Below are 21,156 nucleotides of genomic sequence, written 5' to 3'. Positions count from 1 at the left end.
TACCAGTGCCCTCCTCTGCCTTTTCCACTAGGGCTATGAGCAGGTTGCAACAGGGAGTTGCAGGGCACGTGTTGGAGAGGGGATGCTTTCAATGCCATTGAGGGTCAAGGTTCAGACTCGTTGTGAGACATCTCATTTGGTACCACACTTAAGAATCATCTGGGAATTCATGATTCCTTTATGTGAGTTCCCATCTGTAGGCTACACCCCGCCCCTTCTCCAACTCCCTTCTTGGCTGCCTGTGCGTGCTAGCTGTGTGAGAACACCTGGGAGTAAGGAAAGGAGGTGGAGCCTTTGGGCACAGACCAGACTTCCCAATAGCTTTAACCCTTCTTGAAGCTCTGACCACAGGACTCTCCTCTAGAGAGGGAGAGAAGAAAATGCAGAAAAAGAAAGGAGGGAAACAGAGAGAGACTCCAGCCTCCGGGGGCTGCTGCGGTCTAGTTCTGACCGTACCTGGACGGCTTCCAAAGGGCCTGACCACAAGGCAATTTTTCCATGACTCTCTAACACCCTCCCCCACACAGAGAGATCTTTTCACTTAGGGCTGGACTCCAAGACCAGCCGTGCAGGGAAAACAGTCTAACAACTCGCCTGCCATGATGGGTATAGTGGTGTTCTCCCCCTCTTTCAGGGCCAGGCATTGGCCCCCGAGGCCCTTGGGATTGCAGTTCCCGTCACAGAGGCCCCTCGATGGAAGGGGAACTTACTGGGGGCACTTTACATGATTAGGCTCCACGTCTTTGTATTGATGTTTGCAGAGAGGCCCACATGACTTGGGCCATACCTGCCTCTCATTAGTCACAACCTAGACAGAGGCTGAACCCAAGACCCTTCCCAAAAGGCTTTTTCTCTTTCCTTCTGCCCAGAGATGATGGGAGAGCTCTCCTTGGGGCCCATCCTGGCATGGTTATTACAGTGACAGGAGCTTTCCCCTCTGGGCTGGGTCTGAGCACCAGCCACTCGCCCCAGAGCTGTGAAAAGAGAGGCTGCACCTTCTCCGCCCCAGCACCTCCCCGGGATGTGAACACGGCTGCACGTTCACTGCTAGTAGGCAAATGCATATAAAGCCCTTCAGGACCAAATCTCCAGGAACCGCGATTTCCCAAGCCATCGATTCTACCCCCTCTTGGGCCATGCAGCTCTCCCCCTTCCCTTCTCCAGGTCGCCTTCCCCGCTGCCAGCCTGGTGGTGCATCCCAGAATGACCTCCATTACGAACTCGCAGCACGCGTGGTCAGCCCCCACGGGGATGTGCATGGTGTAAATGCAGCGGGGACAGTCTAAGCCAGTCTTTCCCAGTAAGGCTTCTGGGTTTGGCTGGCTTTTGTGGGTACAACTCAGCTCCCACCTAGCACCCGAAACCCAGTGTATACAAGAAACGCAAAGCAACCGAGTAAAGAGCGTGAGGTGCCTGCCAAGACAACACCTACCAGAGAAGTTCCGGGTTGCCAGCATCGTAGTGAGAATAGCTCCCTGAAATACACAAAAGGCAGAAAGGAAAGAAAGGAAAGAGAGATGACTGAGCTCAGAGTCAGGCCCATCTGTTTTTTCCTTCTATTCCAAGGTATCCGGTGGAAAACAGAACCAGCTGGAGCTGGTGGGAGGTTGCACAGGGGCATGAACGTAGTCCAGAGATGATATTAACAGACACAGAAAACAGTTTGTAGAAACAGGTCCTGGGTAGGGGCCCTACAGTCCGAGTCTCTGGGTGGTAATGGGAGGGACGGGATGATTTACAACCTTCTTGTGAAGGCAATCTAGATCTCTCCCCTGGGCCTTTTTATGTGCCATGCAGTGGCATCATTTCTCTGGCCCTGTGTTCCAAAGGCACCGGGACCAGAGCAGCAGAGAGATTTATATTGGGAGTTTCTGGGAAGTTTCCTTATCTTGAGATTCCTCTGAGAAATTCCCTCCACATCACCTGCCCTTCTGAGATTCTGCCATAGTGAAAACGGCCAAAACGCCAGGACTCTGCTCACTCCAGTAACACACACTTTTACTTCTCAATGAGAAGCTTATTCTCCTGTACTTGCCTCCCTAACCACAGTCCACTGCAGACTGCTAAACTGCCTCTACCCGTGAGATTAAAAGGAGTATCAGACATGCACGGCCGTACTCTGATTTCAGTTTAGTCTGTGTAAATTGTAACAAGTGGAATTACTCCAGATTGAAATGGAGGTCAGAATCAGGTCCAATGTTATTAAAGTAACTTCTTATACTAATTACAGCTGCGGAGGAAATATCCACCAAAACTAAACTTTGACCAAAAACAGAAAAAAAAGTACTGCAAAAATGTTCCCCAGAAATGTTTTCCGTTTTCCAGTTGACTCTACTAACTAGTTAGGTGGCATATCAGGAGATTTGAGTCATTGGTTACAGTAACGGATTACTACTTAGAAGTGTAGACCTGAGTTAATCTGATTACTTGCTAAAATGAACAATAAACATAGATTATTGCCAGTTTCTTTCCTTGCCAACCTTGTTACCAGTCTGGAGCCACCTGCTTTGTGCTGCAAACCCAATAGCCCTCCCAGGCTAATGAAGGGCAGGGCTAAATAACTGCTTAGATTGGAGACCGCCATGAAACAGACGCCAGGCTTGACAAAGCCCTGGCTGGGATGATTTAGTTGGGGTTAGTCCTGCTTTGAGCAGGGGGTTGGACTAGATGACCTCCTGAGGTCTCTTCCAACCCTAGTCTTCTACGCTGCTGGAAGTGGTTGAACAGTAATACGCTGCTGGAAGTGGTTGGTGTTAATGACTCAGTGTTCGGCACTCTGCTTCACAAGCCAGTACGGAATGAATACGCAGCATGGTGCTAGGGGGCACTGTGTTACTAGAGGTGTGGCCTTTTTGGATGAGATGGAAAATCAAAGTTCTGACTCCTTCTGATCCCTCAAGATCCAATAGCATTTTTTGTAAGTGTATCAAGGCGTTACCCCCAACCGCCCGGTGACGTCTCTAATCCAGCATTTTGCCTACCTATAATTCCCCCTACATTGTTAATTGGATACAACAGTCCTTCTTCCCCTCCGGCTCTAACCCGCTGTGGTGGTAGCCTGCCGTGCACCATTAAAAGGGCTGCCCCCTAGTGGTAGATGTAGACACCCAGGAGCACTGTTTAGCTTTGGCATCCCTGTGGTTGAAAGGTGCTTTATAGATGTCTATCATCGTTCCTTACCTGGGGGAAATACGGATTTCCCAACTTGCTTGCAACACACCCAACAGATGACTTCCTCAAAATAACTAGCAACCCTGGTCAGATTCAGCAGGTGGGGCAGGCGAACCACCTCCTCTTTTACATCCTTTTGTGCCTGGTTTCTAATGTTCAGCCCCTCAGCTCAGCCTCTCCTTTCCCTGGCCACTCTGGCTCCCTGAAATCCAATAACCTGGACTCCCATCCGGTGACACATCTTCTGTTCAGGAAAACAAACTCATCAGGCATTTCCCAACTGGTTCCCAAAGGTACCCGAGCGGCAGGGATGGGCCCTGTGAATTACCTTTAGCTTTCTTCTGGCGTTGAACTTCTTCAGGCAGTCCACTGTCTCTTGTCTGTGCATGCATGACGCCACAGTGGAGCGGTGCTGGAAGAGAGAAGGAGAGCCTGCTCAGCAGTGGAGGGAAGGAGAGAGGGGAGAAACCTGGAGACCCGAGGACCTGGGGAAGTGCACACACGTGCACACACATACGTACACACACACACACACACACACACACACACACACACACACACACTGTTGCTATCCCATGCACACACGCATGCACTCTGGCTCTCCTGGCTGAGGCATACGGCCATTGCTGTATGCAGCTGCGTGGGCCTCTCTGGGAGCAGCAGATAAAACTTTAATGGGTAGCGTGAGTTATCCACCCTCTTTGTTCATTTGTTCCTCATTCTGCTGTGCAGTGGGCTGTAAATTAGCTTGCAGAGAGCTTAGCTATGCCCTGGGCTGACTGATTTGTCTGGATGATTAACACTGCAGTTCCTTGCTGTGGAGGGATGTGATGAGGGGTTTCAGGCATGGATTATGCATGGCAGTGAAGCTAAGTCCGGGGACGATTTTTCACTTTGGTCGTTGATTAGACTTTTATGGGATGAAAGGTGTGTCGGTGAGTCTCAGGCTTTGGTACAATCTCTGCCATGGAAAGGAGCTCTGTTACTGGCCCCTGCCTGAGTGACTCTCCTATTTCTAAGGCCTGGTCTACACTGCACAGTTAGGTTGATGTAAGGTAGCTTACGCTGACATAATTAGATCAGCGTACACACTACAGCCTTGTCCCGCCGATGTAAGTGCCCTGCTACACCGACATAACAACTCCACCTCCACGAGAGGCGCAGGGCATGTCTCGGTGTAGTTAGGGCAAGGTAGTGTCTGTGTAGACACTGCGTTACTTACATCAGCTGCTGGCTGCCTTCTCAGTTTCAGGTTCCATGCTGGAGCTGTGAGATTGAGAAGAAAGCCGGGCAGCTACTGCCTGGCTGCCCCCACTCCCGGTGGGGACAGGGGAGGTGAGAAGCCCAAGCAGCTGCCCCCTGCTCCCGGCTGGGAGGTGACAAGCCGAGAGACTGGGGGGCAGCTGGGCTCCCAGCGAGGAGCTGCAGAGAGCTGAGCACCCTGGCTCTCAGCCCGCCACACTACTCCTCTTCAGTCGGTGGAAGCACTCCTGGGGAGGACGCGCACCAGTCACAGAAGGAGGGTAGTGTGGACATCAGCCACCGGTGGCTGTACGTTGAGCTAACTTACGTCTGTGTGTAGACGTGCCCTAACTGTTGTTACAGCCCACGCAATAGGGCCCTGTAGCCGGGAAGTAAGGGGGCCCATCGCAGATCTGAGGTGAAGCATTAAAGATCCAGAAGGCACCAGAGAAAGAGTATTTTTGCCATGTGAAGACAATATTATGACGGTCAGAAACCTAGCTGTAAACAGAAGACAGCAGAAGAGAGTGCAGGGCATGCTGGGGCTTGCATTTACACCAGAGGCTGCAGCTGCGGGGAGGAAGAGGAGCAGCAGCAGGAGGAGGAGGAGGAAGGCATGGCACAGCCAGCAGCAATGGCAGAGCAGAGCTCAGCGAGGACCTCTATGATCCAAGCTCTCAGGGAGTGAGTTTGACACAGCCCCCCTCAGAGAGAGAAGTATCAGAATAGTGACACCTGGGAGGAGGATTTCATTACACATCAGATAGACAGGCCACACACAAGGCGATGCCTATTCAAAGTGAGGTGTCCCATCATTTGCATAAAACCTCCCGATTTCTGGACCTTCATCCTTAACAGAGATGTTCCCACCTCACAGAACAGGCCACATCTCCCAGCTGCATGCTAAGCTGCCTGTCCTTCCAGTGTCGGCTAGCGCCCTGAGTAGCCCACCCTGAATGCCATGCTTACCGATATCCATGGATGCTTCAGAGCCTCTGCTGCCGTGATACGCTTGGATGGGTTGATTGTTAACATCTTGTTGATGAGGTCTTTTGCTTCAGGAGTGACGGTATCCCACTCGGGTGAAGGGAACTGCAAAGGCAAAGGAGCCGGACGTGAGAGTGCCAACAGCAGTGACGTATGGGGCATTTCTGCTGCTGTCCAGCCCACCCAGATCAAGTTTGGCTCATTCCCGCACAGTCCTCTTCCAAGAGAACGAGCCTCTTCTCATGCTGGGAGGATGTGGTGGGTTTTGGCCAAAGGGAGAGTGAATGGTTAATTCTGCCAGCTCAGGGAGTGAGATGCCTGGAATAGTGGACACAGGGTGACCAAATGCCCCAGTTTTATAGGGACAGTCCCAATTTTAGTGTCTTTTTCTTATATAGGCTCCTATTACCCCCCACCCTCTGTCCCAATTTTTCAAACTTGCTGTCTGGTCACCCTAAGTGGACAGTAGGGGAGAGGATCAGACCCACTGTTGTTTCCCCCACTATTTTGTCCCCCCTGTAGCCTGGAGTAGCAGCTTACAAAGAGAATATCAACTCTCCTGGGAATTCTCCTTTGGCTTTGGGGGGGCGGGGGACGCCTGAGGCAGGAAAGACTCCAAGCTTGAAGCTGATGAGCCCAGCATCAGCAGGCAGCTAGCGTGTTCGTACTGTCCCCAACAGACACTTCGGGAGCAGCAACAGCTCCGAGAGAGACTCCAGAGGAAGAGCTGTCCAAGCTGCCCTACAGCAACCGTAGCCTTTTGGTGTTGTGCTGTTTCCCCAGAGAAACCCAAACCGCCCACCTTCCTCCACCAGGCCTTGAAATGGCTGCGTTTGTGATTGGTGGATGTGGTCTTCCCCACTGCCACTCACAAGCACAGAAGGAATGGCCAGTTCAAGCCAGCAGCTGGTCTCAGCTACTGGTCCTATTTCTATAAAGAGTCAAAAGTGATGACTTGGAGGCAAGATGGGTGCTGGAGAGAGGAGAAGAAGAATGTGTGAGAGACGAGTTGAGAGGGGAGAAAAACAGAGCGACTTACATCATAGGCCCCGGCTTTGATCTGCTGGTAGAGTCGGTGTTGATCCTCATCCCAAAAGGGAGGATACCCAACCAACAGAATATAGAGGATGACTCCTGGACAAGAGAGGGATAGGCGCATATTATTATAAACCTCTATCAAGTGGAGGTGGGAGAGAGTTTAGATCACTGCCTTAGGAGATCTGTATGGGCCCAAGTTCTGTGTTGGTCTAAATCAGGGGAAAGAAGTTAGAGGTGAGGGTAGATTTTTATTAAGTAGGGCTCACTTGCCTACCCAGTTTCAGGCTGACATTCACGTACACACAGCCATGATGCCGGTGCATGCAAATGACAGGTTAGATGCCATGCATGTGTGCAGCTCTCTGATCTATGCACACAGTCACTGCAACTGTGCACACAAATGTAGGCACACATTGTGCATGGGCCTCCTTGAAAACAGTTTGGCCTTAAGAGAAATCCGTTTCAGTCTGCACCCTGCGACATTCTGGAAGCCCATACGGAGAGCAGTGCCTCCCCACGTGCCTGAGCTGTGAAATCAATTTGAAGGTGAAGCTTTTAATTAACTGGGTCACTGGTGCATTGTGTTCCAGATACGTGAGGCACACTGGGTTTGGCCTCACATGCAACTGGCACGTCCCAGGGAAATCGCTGGCATTTCACAAAGTGCTGGTATTTTGGAGAAAACTGCCATCCCAGCAGCATTTTCAGAGTTGGCCTGCAAGCCAACTCTGGAGAGCACCCTATTCCTGAGCAGTGGTGTCTCTCGTGACATGGGTGGAATGGAAAGCCAATGTCACATGTTGTTAACACAGGGCCCTTCTAGCATCACTGGCGGTTTAACATTCAGAAGAACATAGCTGTTCAAGACTTAAATTAAGCTTACAGTGATGCCGTCAGGCGCTAGGAGCGATGCACCTGGGCAGGGAAGCTGTGGCTCGCAGAATGGCAGAGGCACAACCCTTGTGATATAGGCCACCCTCACGCCCGCAGCTTCAGAACGAGCATGCTGATATGCTGGTGGGTGTGGCACAGAATGCAGGAAATGAGAAGCTTGGCTGCTTCTTCCTTCTCCCAAATGTATCTGTCCTGCTTTCCTGTTTGCTAACCTCAGTCTGACTTACCACACGCCCAGAGGTCCACAGCTTTGCCATAGGGATCCTTCCGGAGCACTTCTGGAGAAAGGTACCCTGGTGTGCCTGCGAAACCTAACGAACCAAACATAGGCGCCGACTTCCTCAGTCCCCAGGGGGTGCTCGACCCCCACTCCATCCCTTCCCCCAAACCTCCACCCCTGCCCCACCCTCACCCCGACTCCATCCCTTCCCCCCAGCCTCCACCCCCACCCTGCCTCTTCCCGCCCCACCCTGCCCCACCACTTCCCATCCTGTTCCACCTCCTGTTCCACCTCTTCCTGCCCCCACTCCACCCCCTTGCCCCCAGCGCCTCCTGCACGTCGCTGAACAGCTGATCTGCAGCGGGCAGGCGGCGCTGGCAGGGAGGGGCAGGTGCAGATCTGCGGGGCTGCTGATGGGTGCTGACCACCCACTGTTTTTTTCCCGGGGGTGCTCCAGCCCCGGAGCACCCACAGAGTCGGCGCCTATGGAACCAAACCCAGACAACACCCAGTCACGTCAGCACTCGCCAGAAGTACTGTGCCCCCAAGAGCTGACTGCGAAACAAACGTGTCACTTGTGCCTTATGCCACAATTAGTCCATTGAGAACGGCCGTAACAAAGATAATTGCCATCCAGAGGGCCCACGCTCGCATGATCTGATTACAGGTCCTCAGAGTTCAGTGCCTGTTCATTCGGGGCTGTGAGTGCACTGGGTCCGATTCTGCTCTAAGGTATACGGGTGTCAATCCAATGATTTAACTGCATTGGCGTGGGCGCAGTTACTCCAGATTGACACTGGTGTAACTGAGAAACCAATCTGTCCTGTGGTTAGGAAGTCCTGGCCTATTAGCAGCTAATCAGATGGGTTAAGGAAGGATCAGAAAATGAGTCATGCGAGGCACAGAGCCAGCCTACTGAACCGGGTGTTGGCACAGCATTAGGAAAGAAGTCTTGGGTTTGCATTCTACACCTGCCTTCTCCCTTTGTATTCATCTCTACATTGGCAGGTTTGCGTACGAAGATGTATACGACACCCTCTCCTGGTGAACGTGTAACCCACCCCTATTACTGAGGCCTCACTGGGTTTCAAGCATTGTCCGGAAGACCAGTTTTACAGTCCCCATTGTCCTGGGAGATGGCAGTGCACAGGGACTGCAGCAGTGCAGTGAAGGGGCACTCGGGGACTTCAACATGGTATAAGCCAATGGTGGACTGGGAGCACAGCGGAGGGGACACTGGCTGTGTATCCATCATGGAGTCATCAAACCCTTATAGTATCTCCATGACTCACATTCTAGCTGTGCGCATCAATTCACTGGATCCCCATTCAGTTACTTGGCTTATATCTTGCCTGGGCACCTCTGGGACCCAAGAGTGTATTTTCCCAATGGAAACAAATGGGTTCTCCCAAGTGCACCGTAGGGTGGTTTCAGCCTTGAAGGCTGCCAAAACTGCTGCTTTGCAAGGGACTAGTCAAGATTCCACACCCTTCCCCATCCCTGCTGGCCCTTAGGAGCTCAGTGGAAATTTTTTAATCCTTTGGTCAGATTCAGGGATAAATATTCAAGGTACCCACGCTGCTTGTGACATTAATAAAACATTCCCGGACAGTGGGGAGGGAGGGGAGCTGTTAGCCACACATATAGAAACGGGAAATGCAGATCAATTCCTCCTCAATCCCCCGCCCGACCATTTCCACTCACCAAACCAAGCCTGCTGATCCGCTTCCACCTCAATGGCTAGGCCGAAGTCTGCCAGCTTGACTGCAGCTCCCTTCAGTTTGGATGCCAGCAGCAGGTTCTCTGGCTACAGGAGGAAGTGAGGGATAGAGAGCAAAAGAAAAAACACCCTCCCGATACTGTATTCAGACAACGTGGGCACCAGCAGGACTCCTTCCTAGGGCTCTCTGACTGGCCATGTGAATGGCTAAGGCCAGCAGAACTCCCAGTCCGGATTCTGGGTAGGGGACCGTCCCCCATCAGACACCGGCTGGGAGACATTTAACTGAGAAGCCCAGGGGGTTGCTCTGTTATACCTAGACTGCCCTAGACACACTGAGATTCCCGTAGAACTATAAAAGCAGCAAAGAATCCTGTGGCACCTTATAGACTAGCAGACGTTTTGCAGCATGAGCTTTCGTGGGTGAATGCCCCGTCGCATCTTGCATCGAAGTATTCACCCACCTAAAGCTCATGCTGCTCTGTTAAATTATGCCTGCAGGGGCTTGCAGCTTTTTTGCTACAGACTAACACACCACCTCACCTACCTTAGAACTATTCCACCCTGCTCTGTGACACAGAAGGGAGCAGAACTGGAGGAGCTGGAAGAAGGTGTAAGATAGAATAAGTGGGTGGCCGGCCACAATTACTTTCTGTCAGCCTCCTGTTAGTTGCTTTTCCTGCTACAATCCTCTCTTCCAGCCCCTGGGCCTGTGAGTTACGGGTACACTAGCTTGCATTGCCTTACACTGACTCAGTGGGCCAAATTCAGGGGTCATGTGTGCACGGGGAGGTTACGTCACCCAGTGGTAAGTGGATGTGAGTCTAAGGGAGTCTGAGGTAGTGGAACATTCAAGTCTGCGTGGCTGAAAGGAGGAGTAACCTAGACCAGCTTAGGCTCCCTCGGACTCCTTGCTGCTGTTCAGGCTCCATCACTCCCTACATTAGGGCTGATGAAGACACATGAATCCGGTTTCCACCTCTGCTGAGGCGCCCGGCTCCGGGCTCCCATTCAGTGGCAATGTTATTACATCTATTAGAGAGAGTGATAGTCTAGTTCTGCTCTTTCAACTGCATTAGCCGGCCTGGAATCAGGGCAGCTGGCTCAATAATCCCCAGACAAACTGGGGGGCGAACAAACTGATGACAGCACCGATTGATTCCCAGGTATTACCAGAGTTATTGGTGTCTTTGTAGTGAGAGACGACACTGGCTCCGTCTTGGAGGTCACACTCGTCCTACATCTGGGCCTGACTTAGGGAGGCATTCTGAGAGGAAGAGGTGGGATGAGCTTCCCTTTATAGGAGAGGCTGCTGGGCCGATCTGAGAAGGGCTCTCTCCAGTGAGAGAACATTACAGACCAGCTTGTATTGGCCTGCAGGAAGGGAGGGTTTCTGCTGCAGGAGCTCAGTGTTACTGAGTTGAATTCCCTCTGTGGGACAGCTAGGGTTTTCAGGCTCCAAGGCTATACCGGGATAATCAAGCCCCAGAGAACTTCTTGTTCCAAATGATGTGAGAGCATGGGTCGTTTCTCCCCGCCCCCACACTGGAGGACAGATAGAAGCCTCACAGTCACTTACCAATCTTCCAGCCACAGGGGACTGAATAGGTCTCCACTGAGCCCCCACCAATGGCCATCATGAAGCACTCCCTCCAAACCTACCCATGTCTTCCTCTGGGGCTGACCTCGCTCCCTCCAGAGCAGGAGAAAGGCATTTTTAAGCAGATCAGCTGCATCCTTCTGGAAGCAAAAGCTGGCCTGACAAGGGACCTTGAGCTAGGATCTCCACATTGTTCCCTTCACCCTTGGCTTTTGGTAGCTACAGGACAAGGCTTCTAGGCCCATCTCTCTCTTTATGATGTTGTTATATCCTGGAAGCACTGGCCGTTACACGTATACATGTAGGGACCTTCACCACAGCTCTTACCTTTAGGTCCCGGTGCACCACGCCCATCTGGTGGCAATGCAGAACAGCTTCCAGGATCTGCTGAATGCAGTGACTGGAGAGAGAAATCATAAAAGTCACATCTGTGCGCTGGCAGAGCAGCAGAGATAGGGCTTCTTTAGGAGTGTCCCTTCATTTTTATCTCTTTTCATCACTTCCCACACACCCCCATTCCTTGTCCCACTAGCAACCATACAGCACGGCTCAGAATCTCGCTCTACAGAGTCCCACGTAGGTGCTGCATGGAGGAAGGTAGAACTATCAAAACCTGATTGCCAATAAAATCCCCAGTTGGGGGTCACTGAATCATTCAGCCAGACTTAGTGAACAATAGAAAGGAGCACACAGGTTACCTTAGGAACTCTCATGGTTGTCAGAGGTAATGAGCTAAAACAATCCAAACAATTCCCATAGAAACAACGTGAGTGGCTGCATGGAGAACTTGATAATGGGAGTTGGTGAAATCAGGACGCCAGCCTGAGTTTGCGCGATAACATCAAGCAGAGCGGAAGAACTTGTAAGACATAAAGCTTATGGTAACTCCAGCCCCATTTCCCTAATCCTGACTTATGCTTGTAGGTCTCATTGGGTCTGTTTGTTATATATAGCTCATTAAATCACGCACACTCTGTTGTATGCATGAGAAAGAAAGAAAAAAGTTCCAGGTGCCAAGAGGGGATTATAACTTTGATCACAAAGCATTTGTCTGCAAAACAAAAGGTGCTGATTTACATTTTTTGCAGGGTACTAACAGGCGGATTGGTTATAAACGTATTCAGTGCACGCAGAACACTCAATAAAAAGCTCATTTCAAACAAGGAAATAAAGATAACGTTTTCATGCAGGAGCCTTGAATCGGAAGTTTACTGCGTGGCCATGTTTACCTGAAGCTCGGTATTATTCCCAGTGTTTGGGATGCGTTAGTCCATAAAGACACTGGTAAAGGGAGGAAGGATTGTTTGGTGGTTAAGGGAACTGGAGACGTGGGTTCTATTCAAAGCTTTACCACAGACTTCGTGTGGTGCCTTGAGCAAGTCACCTCATCTTTCCACGCCTGAGTGAAACGAAGCTAACGCTTTCCTTCTCCCAGGCCTGCGCTGAGTCTTAATTCATTAATATTTGCAAGGTTCTCCAATACGCCAGTGATTAATGCCATAGATGCGCCTTTAAATACATAAAAATAACTACTGCAACTGGTAAATGTCAAGAATGTAAGCATCTCTACCATATCTTCCTAGGACTTCACAAGATACTGGCACCCATATCTCCTGGCTGGGATGCCAGGATGCTCCTGGCCTCTCCTATCCCACACATTGGTGACTGAGGAGCAGGGGAGTCCAGCTGCTACCAGTCAGGCAGGCAGGTCGGACACTAACTGCATTATCAGTCTGGGGCAAGGGGAGTGCCTGTCTGTATTCACTTAAAGCAGCCGGGTTTGACTTTTGAAAATTGGCAGTGTGGTTATGCACAGAATCCTTGGCATGGAAAACACGTTGGCTAGAATAAGCCACTTGCAGTGTCACATTGTGTAGAGAAGCAAGAGCAGCAGATCTCAGAGCGGTGCTATAAAATCAGTATACAACGTGGAGGAAACTGATGCGCTGATACTGTAAATAAAATAAATACACGAGTCCTTGGCTGAGGACAGACTTCAAGCTATTGGTGAAGGCTGGGCATCTCTGCCCTTCCCTTGCCTGGCTGGGTACAGCTGCCAAGCCTTGCAGGATCATATTTGGTATGTTTCCATCCTCACCTGGCATCTGCTTCACTGTAGTATTCTCTGGCCACAATGTCCTCGAACAGCTCCCCACCCGTGACACTGTGAATGAAACAGACAAAGCATAATGTCAGCTCGGGAAGCTCTACATGCAAGTGCTGCACAGATTTATACCAGCTGGCAATCTGACCCACGGAACGAATCAAAACACAACCAGACAAGCAGCTCAGCCGAGACTGAGCAAGTACAACAGGGACAAGTATGTCTGGGGGTGAAGGGGTGTGTGGAACTGGTAGGTGACAGGGCTTGGGCACCTCAATTTTTTTTCCAGGCAACAAGAGAACTGAATTCCCATTTTAACCCAAAGAGAATTTTAACATTCTCCAAAGGTGGAGCCGAGGTTCAGGAACCGGTGTGCTGATATGTTTCAGCTTGGAGGGACTGGGGAGAGAAAGATGGAGGAATGGCTGCTGCTAATTCATTTCTCCCAGCTGATCAGCGCTTCTTTCCCACCTACTGGGGGAGCAGCTTCCAAGAAATGGATCTTGTGGCTAGAGGAGAGCATGCTGGGAAATTTAATCAGTTACTTGCCACCAAAAGTACTAGACTCATCTAACCCACATGCATCTGCTGTGCTTCTGTACATAGCAGGATGTCCTGAAGTTCCAGCGATTTCAGCATAACACCACTTTAACCTGGCAGCACATTCCATCCTTGACGGGCTAAAGGGTTCCCAAAGACAGGGATCTCTTTGCCTGATGTTACTTCCTTTCAAACCATCTGCAGGGGTGGGAGAGAGGTTCATTTCCCATTTCAACGCAGTTCTCAGCCAGGCGCCTGGAACAGTCAGTGTCAGTGAGAGTCCGGCAGTCTGGCGGTGCTGGACAGAGCTCACCAGGTCCTTTCTCAGAGGAGGCCACCGAGCGGCCATCACATGGGCTCTATCGGATCTAGTGATCTGGAGCAGGACAGGGCTGGCCCCTGAGCCATCCTGTCGCCCACCCCAGAAGGATCAGAGAGTGAAGGGGGTCTTTGGGAAAAGGTCAGATCAGATGATCACAATGGTCCCACCTGGCCCAAAAATCTGCACACACACACGCGCTTCCGGACAGACCCAGATCTTTATGCCCTTCCAACTCTCATTAAATTATGCTCTTCACTTTCCGTGTGCTCTGGAAATGACCTGCCCCCTGCTTCCAGCAAACCCATCAGAGTTCCAGTGTTGCAATACTTCCCTGGGCAGCAAGGGAGAGGAACAGCCAAGAGCAACCAGGCAGGGGAGAGGAGGGCAAGGGGTGGGGGAGATGTACCAGGCAAAGTAGAGCATCTTAGGGATTACTTGGATGCAGAGCTCCTCTGTCTCCAAGGGGAAGGAACAGAAGCTGCTGCACAAGCCAGGATCACTGACACAAGCAGGGAGCAGCGGTAGCATCGGGACCTCTAGAGAGGCTGCATTAAATATGCTAACTGCTGCTCTGAGAAGCCTGGAGGGCAGATCTGCATAGGACACAAAGCTAATTCGACTAATGCTGGAAGCAGGCACAAAATGGCCTCTCCAGCCTGCCCTGTTACTCTGTGCCTTCCCCTCTGGATCACTGCCCCTCCATGGCAGTGGCTTCAGGCCCCACAGAGAAGTCCCTCCCAGGCAGGAGGCAGGAGTGCAATGGCTTTGCGTGGTGGCGGAAGAACACGGCCCTTGTGGAAAAGGATGAAACAACAATCACCATTACTTACAGGTCAAATATCAGGTAGTGGTGGCCCTCCTCGGAGATGCTGTCATGCAGCCTCACTGCAGCGGAGACAAAAGGGCGACAGTTACCAACCACAACGTCCTTTGTCCTCACAGACCTGCTCCGCGGCCTCTCTCGTTCGCATGCCCACCCGTTTCCCTTTAGCAGCAGGGGATGGCAGAGGAACAGCAGGGGATCCCCGTAACCCAGAGAGTTTTCCTCCGACAGCCTTCCCAGTACCTTGTGCTGCTCACTATTGCACCAGCTAAGCGGTGCTCTCACGGCCTTCCCAGTGTCCCTCCCACAACAGTGATTCTCCCAGCCCTGGAGGTGCAAGGTTCAAGGTCATTTCCAAAGCGAGGAGCTGTCTGTGGTTTGCACATAGTGCTCGTGCTTGGCTAAGGCCCTGGGCAGCTGCTTGGTTATCTCGGGCATCGAGCAGTATTTCAGCCGCACACGCACTCACACACACGTCTCTAATCCCCAGGATTAGGGTGGTTTAATCAAGAGGGATGCTGGGCTGCAAAGGGAGCCCTGCCAAGGCAGTGTTCTTGCAGGCAGTGTTTCTCTGCTGCTGGGAATACAATGTTGTTCCTCTGTGACTTCCCTTTCTCCTGGGGGAACCAGGTGGATCACAGGGTGGGGTTGTCTGGAAGCAGCCATGGGAACCCTTTCTTATTAAACATCCCCCCTCTCCTCACCAGTACTGTTGTTTGACCAAAGAACTAGAATGGAAAGAGCAGCATCCTGTTGTAATGCCTCTCCCGTCTGCTTCCAGGAGCTTGGGCTCTGGGCTAATGGCAGTTCCCGAGGAATCCATCCCAAGTGCTACACATGACTCAGGGGGTGTCGGAACACAATGCTTTTGTAGCAGTGCTTAATTTGTGCCAGGGCTGGTCAGGGCTGAGCCCCGGCACCTCTGGGCTTGCTGCATCAGTTATGAATGTAAAAAAAAAATTGCTTGAGCCCCAAAGCTCTTGCATTACAAACTAAGCTCTGTTTTGTAGTATTGTTCTGTGCAGAACTCTAGTCAGACTGAATGCAGTCAAGAAACGTCTCACCTCTTCCCTTACTTCAGAGTCTTGAGGCTAAATTCTCCTCTCAGTTACAAAGTTTGGCATTCCAATACTACAGTGATGGAGGTGGCACAGAAATAAGGCAATTAGACAGATAGATAGATAGATAGATAAATAGATAGATAGATAGATAGATAGATAGAAGCAACCCCAATATAGTTGCACCAGTGAAAATATGAGCAGAATTTGGCCCTCGTTGTTTTGATTCATGGTCCCCTATGTCCCAGGACCCTACATCTTATTCTAGTGACATTTAGACGGTACACACAATACATTTAACCCTTTCTGCGTGTGTGTCTGTCACTTGGTCTCAGTATGATCAAGTAAGTCTCAATATTTTTGAAAATGATCTTTAGAAACGAGGGAGAAAAGGAAAAATTTTATACAAAAATGTGGGTTTTTTTAAAGTCCTATTTCTTGTTAAAATTGAGTGGAGTTTTAGCTATTCACACTTTGATCACAGCTAATTTGGCCTCGGCCCATATGGAAATTTTCTTCATACTTTATATTTACTGTCCTCGGGCTAATGGGATAGTGGGAGATATTATGCCCTAAGGCTATATCCAGCTCTGATTTTGAATGCAGATTCTTTGCATTCCTACTGTTATTTCCCAGATTCAGTAAAATGCTCAGTTGTTCATATCACCCCAACGTGAAGAAGCGCTCAGCAGGCAGATCCAACAGCTGATGGTGATTGCAGCTTGTGACCCAGGACCCCGCTGGGAATGGGGAGCGTACATTGGAGGGCGTAGAATTTGGAGCAAAAGGGGAATTTAAACACCATTTTGTAATGGAAACAATACAAAGAAAGGCTAGGAAGGAATTGCTAGAGTTAAGAAAGCACATGCTCAGCCAACTCAGCTCCCCCAATGACCTTGTGCCCCAGTGCAGAGGTACACAGTCTTCAAACCCACCAAGACCAACCAAGACCAATGGACACCCTCCCATTTGGGCAGTCAGGTGACATCTCCAATGAACAGGCACATCACATATGCTATTTTCACTAGTACTCACACCATCCTGTGCCCCAGGGCATGTGGAGAGCCACTTCCAAGCCCTCCAGTGGAGAACAGTCAGAGGTTTTTTTGGACAGCGACTGGGTTCGCTTTGGCTGCAGTCATGTATCTATTAGTCTAGCTCATTAGATCCCCTTTGCACAGAGGTGCAATTCAGAAGCGACTTGTTCTCTTTGTAGTTTTCTGACTGTGTTCTCTCTGTCGCCTGCTTTGACATCCTTTCGCCTTCAGTCTCCTCTCAAGGGCAGGACTGGAGTCACCACTATCATTGCTGCCCAGGAAGACAATGACCCATCAACGCCGATGTCTCGCTGAGAGGCAGAGTCCTCCGGCAGGTTTATTGTTGCATTTTCATTAATAATGATGAAGCGAAAGGAAAAGGGTTGTCATGCCTGAGTGGGTCTTGGCTCTCGGTCCCTTTTGTGGAGCTGATTTGAGCCGTGGCTGTTATTCTAATGTCTTGGTATTTTCCCCCCTTTCACATTGCTCGTTTATATATTCATCCTCCGATGCTCAGAGACCTGCATTCATCCAGTTATTCTCACGCTCAGTTACGACTTTTCTGTCTTCCTGTGATGGCTGCGTGGGTCCAGAGAGAAACATCAAGTACATAAAAGGTTGTTACAAAGAGGAGGGAGAAAAATTATTCTTCGTAACCTCTGAGGATAGGACAAGAAGCAACAGGCTTAAATTGCAGCAAGGGCGGTTTAGAATTCCCTAACTGTCAGGGTGGTTAAGCACTGGAATAAAGTGCCTCGGGAGATTGTGGAATCTCCATCATTGGGGATTTTTAAGAGCAGGTTGGACAAACACCTGTCAGGGATGGTCTAGATCATACCTAGTCCTGCCATGAGTGCAGAGGACTGGACTAAAACGACCTCTCGAGGTCTCTGCCAGTCCTATGAGTCTATGATTCCCTCCTGTTCCATGAAGAAGGTGTCTGATTCCTGTGAGTATCCTCGACACATGTCTTGGGGAAACAGTCAGTGACAGGAGCCATGCCAAGGAATCCGTACAGCTGGAGGGCTGGAGTGGAAGGCAACAGAGGCCTGGAGTTTCATACCGAGCCTCAGAGCTGAACGAATTCAAAACCTCAAAGCTAAATTCAACGGACACTGCCCTGGTTCACTCAGCGTGGGGTCACTGCCATGTGAAACCCCCAGGTTCCTCCAGGATTCCATCCCAAGCCAGGAATTCACCCAGCGTTACTCAAACCTAGGCCCAGGCCACTCCAAACCACTCCAGATCTGTGGGCTTGGTTACGGAAGTACTGCACAAAGCTTTGCCCTCAGGGATGTTCAGCAGCCATGCTGGGGATCATGAAGGCTTAAAGCTTCCCATACCCACCTACATACCACTGCCTCCTCCGAGCCGCCGTCCTAGGCTCGGCCACCCCTAGCCACATTGCGTGCAATGGTTCCACTTGCTATAGCTTGCCACCTGGGAATGCTTTGTGCGCCTGGATATTGCACATCACCAGTAACTGCAGAGTGCGCCGTGTCCATGGGGGATGATGTCAGTGAGACGTTGCCACAGGGAATGAATGAGAACCCCGCTAAGGGGCTCACATCTCATCAAGAAGGAAGGATTTTCTGTCTCTCTCTCTTCCCGGAGGTTCCAAAAGAATTGCACATTATGGGTGTGGCCCCTGAGGACTAACAACTGTTAGAATTATTCAGGGGTATGGGAGGATCTGACATGCTATTTAAGAAGGAGTTCCAACGTCTACCAGAATTAGAGCTGGGTCGGATAAAACCCCTCAAATCTGGACTCCCCTGAGCAGTGAGGAAGCTGAGATCTGGGTCCACGTCGAACAGCTGGTTCCCATCTTTATAATGGGCCAAAGCAACATGCTAAACCTAAACAGCTTCAAACGTTGGACCTCTGGATCCATCTCTAATTAAAATGGGAGGGGACGGTCCAACCCAGTGAAAACACCCCAGTCCCCCCTGTGATGCATCCCTCGTGGAGAGGTAGTAGTGTCCTGCAGCCTATGGCTCTGGCTTCTGCCGGGAACCTTGGCTCCACGGCAGACTGGCTTTCCTTGCATTCCTCATGGCACTGATTCTTCTTTCTCCTCTTTAATTCCAGTCTGCAGCATTCTAGTTCATTCCAGATCATCAGTGGGTAATTAGCCTGTTTGTGCTGCAGTCAGGGGAAGTGGTGCTCCCAAGTTTCCAGGCAGCAGTGAACAGTGGGGGTGCAAGGGGCGGGGAGAGAAGTGCCTTGTGGGTATAAATAGCAACCAGATTGGTTTCATTAGCATCTTGCTCTGTTAACCCTTTCCAGCCCAGCACCGAGGCCAGCGGTGCGCGTCGGGAGTGCACGCCAAGGATGGGTGGTGAATAAAAAGGAGGCAAGGCTGGTGAAGACCAATCTGCAGCATACGCTGCCCTCAAAATGCAGGGGGCCCGGAAGACCTGTGAAGCCAATGCTAAAGCTCCCATTCACTGGCCCAGAGAGCATATGGCACAGCAGCTCTAAGCCGCTCTAGCTTATGCCGTTGAGAGGCTGATTCAACTGATTGGCCCATCCTGTTACTGATTGTCTGTGCTATGGGGTGCTGGGGAGAGGGGGAGGAGAAGGCTGCATCAGACCAGCCCTGCTTGCACCCTTCCCCGGTTCGCTTGCTTGCAATCCTTGTCACTTTGCGGCAGTCACCTGCTGCCGTGATGGACACTCATGTTTCCCATCCAAGGAAGCTTCCCAGAGTTCCTTTGCTGTCCACCAGGGGGTGCTAGGGTGCACCATGTGCTCTGACTTGGACTGTTTCTTACTCCTGTGGCGGGCTGATCCCTGCAGGTGAAGCCTGTTACAGGAAGGTTTCCGTGACCTGACATCAGCAAAGGACATGCCCGTGGGTGCTCCCCATCCCTCGCTGAGCAGCGGGCAGCCTGCAGGTGTGGGGGTGGGCTGCTTGGGATGCCTGGTTTCAGGGCAGCTTTTGACAGAACTTTCCCCCCTGCTAACGGGGAGTGGATCTGAACTAGAGAAGAGGGAGAGGAGGACGAGATGAAGATAATGACTGGCCAGAGATTAAGACTCACGGGCCTGCCATAACGAATGCTCCCTGCCGGGCAGTGGCTTGTGGAGATAAGAGAATCTGCATCTGTTAGCAGGAGAAATGCTGTGTTTCCTGTATGAACTTATACATGCCTGGCAGTGACAGGCTCATTCCCTGGCCATGGGGTCATTTTAGTTTTCAGTAGGTAGGTGCTCAGTGCAGAACGCTGGCTAGCTGTGCCCAGGACAGGGCAGCAAGGGGAGGAGACGTCCCTTCCTCTGTGCCCTGTCCTTTGCAAAAGAGGCAGGAAAATGCTTTCTTCATCCTTGGTTTGCCAACGTCGTCCAGGATTGTCCTGGAGTCTCCAGGAATTAAAGATGAATTTTTAATTAAAGATCATGTCATGTGATGAAATCTTCAGGAATTCAGCCAACCAAAGTTGGCAACCCTACTTTGTCCCTCCCCCAGGTTCATTGCGTGAATGATGCTTTGCACGCCTCAGGCGCCTGCCACTGTGGGACCTCAAAGTACTCTTATGAATCCAGCCTCCCAGCATCCCTGGGAGGGAGGCAGATACTGTCATCCCCATTTTACAGGTCAGGAGTGAGGCGGCATGGAGAAGCGCAGGTCACTTGCTGTGACTAGAGCTGGGAAGTGAATCCTGTTCTAACTCCTTTACGCAGGAGCCCTGATCTGTTCCATTATGTGCCGAGTCCAGCTATGTAATAACGGTGATGGCTCTGTTTTCTCTGTCCTGCACCTTTCACCTTTCCTGGGAAGGGAGAGAGCAGCCTCTGTGTCCTGCCAGCTGGATGCGGGGAGCAGACACTTCACCGTGCTCTTGCTGGCAGACTTTACTTTTGTCCTTTCTTGTGTGGTTTCCCGTAATCCCCAAACAAAAGCCATTCAGACTGAAAGGAGATGCTCCTCTCTTTGAGCAGGGAAAAGCACAACCCCCTCCACCTCTGGGGGCTGCGCTCTCTCTCTCTCTCACTTCCAGCCCCAGAAAGCCTGGGAGAGATTCGGATGCTGTGTCGCTTGGGAGATGCCAGGGTGGCAAAGATTAGTTAGTAAGGAGGGAAATCCCGGGGAAATCGGCAGCATTACTGTGATGGCCATCGCCTTTCCCTCCTCTCTCTCTCTTTCTGCTCTGCCCCCCAGATCCTCGCACTGCGCGGCTGACACCCCTTCTCATCCTCCCCCGCCCCCCCACCCAGTTTGTTTTCCCTTTGCCCAGGAGCGTTGTTCCAGCTGGAGCGAGGGGAGCAAATCCCTCTGTTGTCACAGCAACAGCTTGGTCCAGCGCGGTCTGTGACTCGAGCTGATGCAGAGACGACCTGACGCTGCTGCGCAGGCATTTGCCTGAGACAGATTGAAGCTGACAGGCTCTTTATGA

The 21,156-nt window shown here is 51.1% G+C and overlaps 1 protein-coding gene across 2 annotated transcripts in view; it reads right to left on the bottom strand.

The window, feature by feature from the left end:
* Positions 1–21,156, bottom strand: part of CAMK2A (calcium/calmodulin dependent protein kinase II alpha) — a 75,099-nt gene that overhangs the window by 22,032 nt on the left and 31,911 nt on the right. For both annotated transcript variants that reach the window (XM_039483774.1, XM_039483775.1), the window contains exons 4-12: positions 14,669–14,723; positions 12,971–13,036; positions 11,200–11,272; positions 9,257–9,359; positions 7,560–7,643; positions 6,440–6,534; positions 5,383–5,505; positions 3,500–3,583; positions 1,433–1,475 (exon numbers count right to left, since the gene is read on the bottom strand). In XM_039483774.1, the coding sequence (XP_039339708.1) occupies positions 1,433–1,475; positions 3,500–3,583; positions 5,383–5,505; positions 6,440–6,534; positions 7,560–7,643; positions 9,257–9,359; positions 11,200–11,272; positions 12,971–13,036; positions 14,669–14,723 (726 nt within the window). The remainder of the gene's footprint in view (positions 1–1,432; positions 1,476–3,499; positions 3,584–5,382; positions 5,506–6,439; positions 6,535–7,559; positions 7,644–9,256; positions 9,360–11,199; positions 11,273–12,970; positions 13,037–14,668; positions 14,724–21,156) is intronic.

This window comes from Mauremys reevesii, linkage group 8, assembly GCF_016161935.1.
Source record: "Mauremys reevesii isolate NIE-2019 linkage group 8, ASM1616193v1, whole genome shotgun sequence".
Lineage (NCBI taxonomy): Eukaryota > Metazoa > Chordata > Testudines > Geoemydidae > Mauremys > Mauremys reevesii.
The sequence above is the reverse complement of the archived record's forward strand: the minus strand, read 5'-3'. Positions and strand labels throughout refer to the sequence as shown.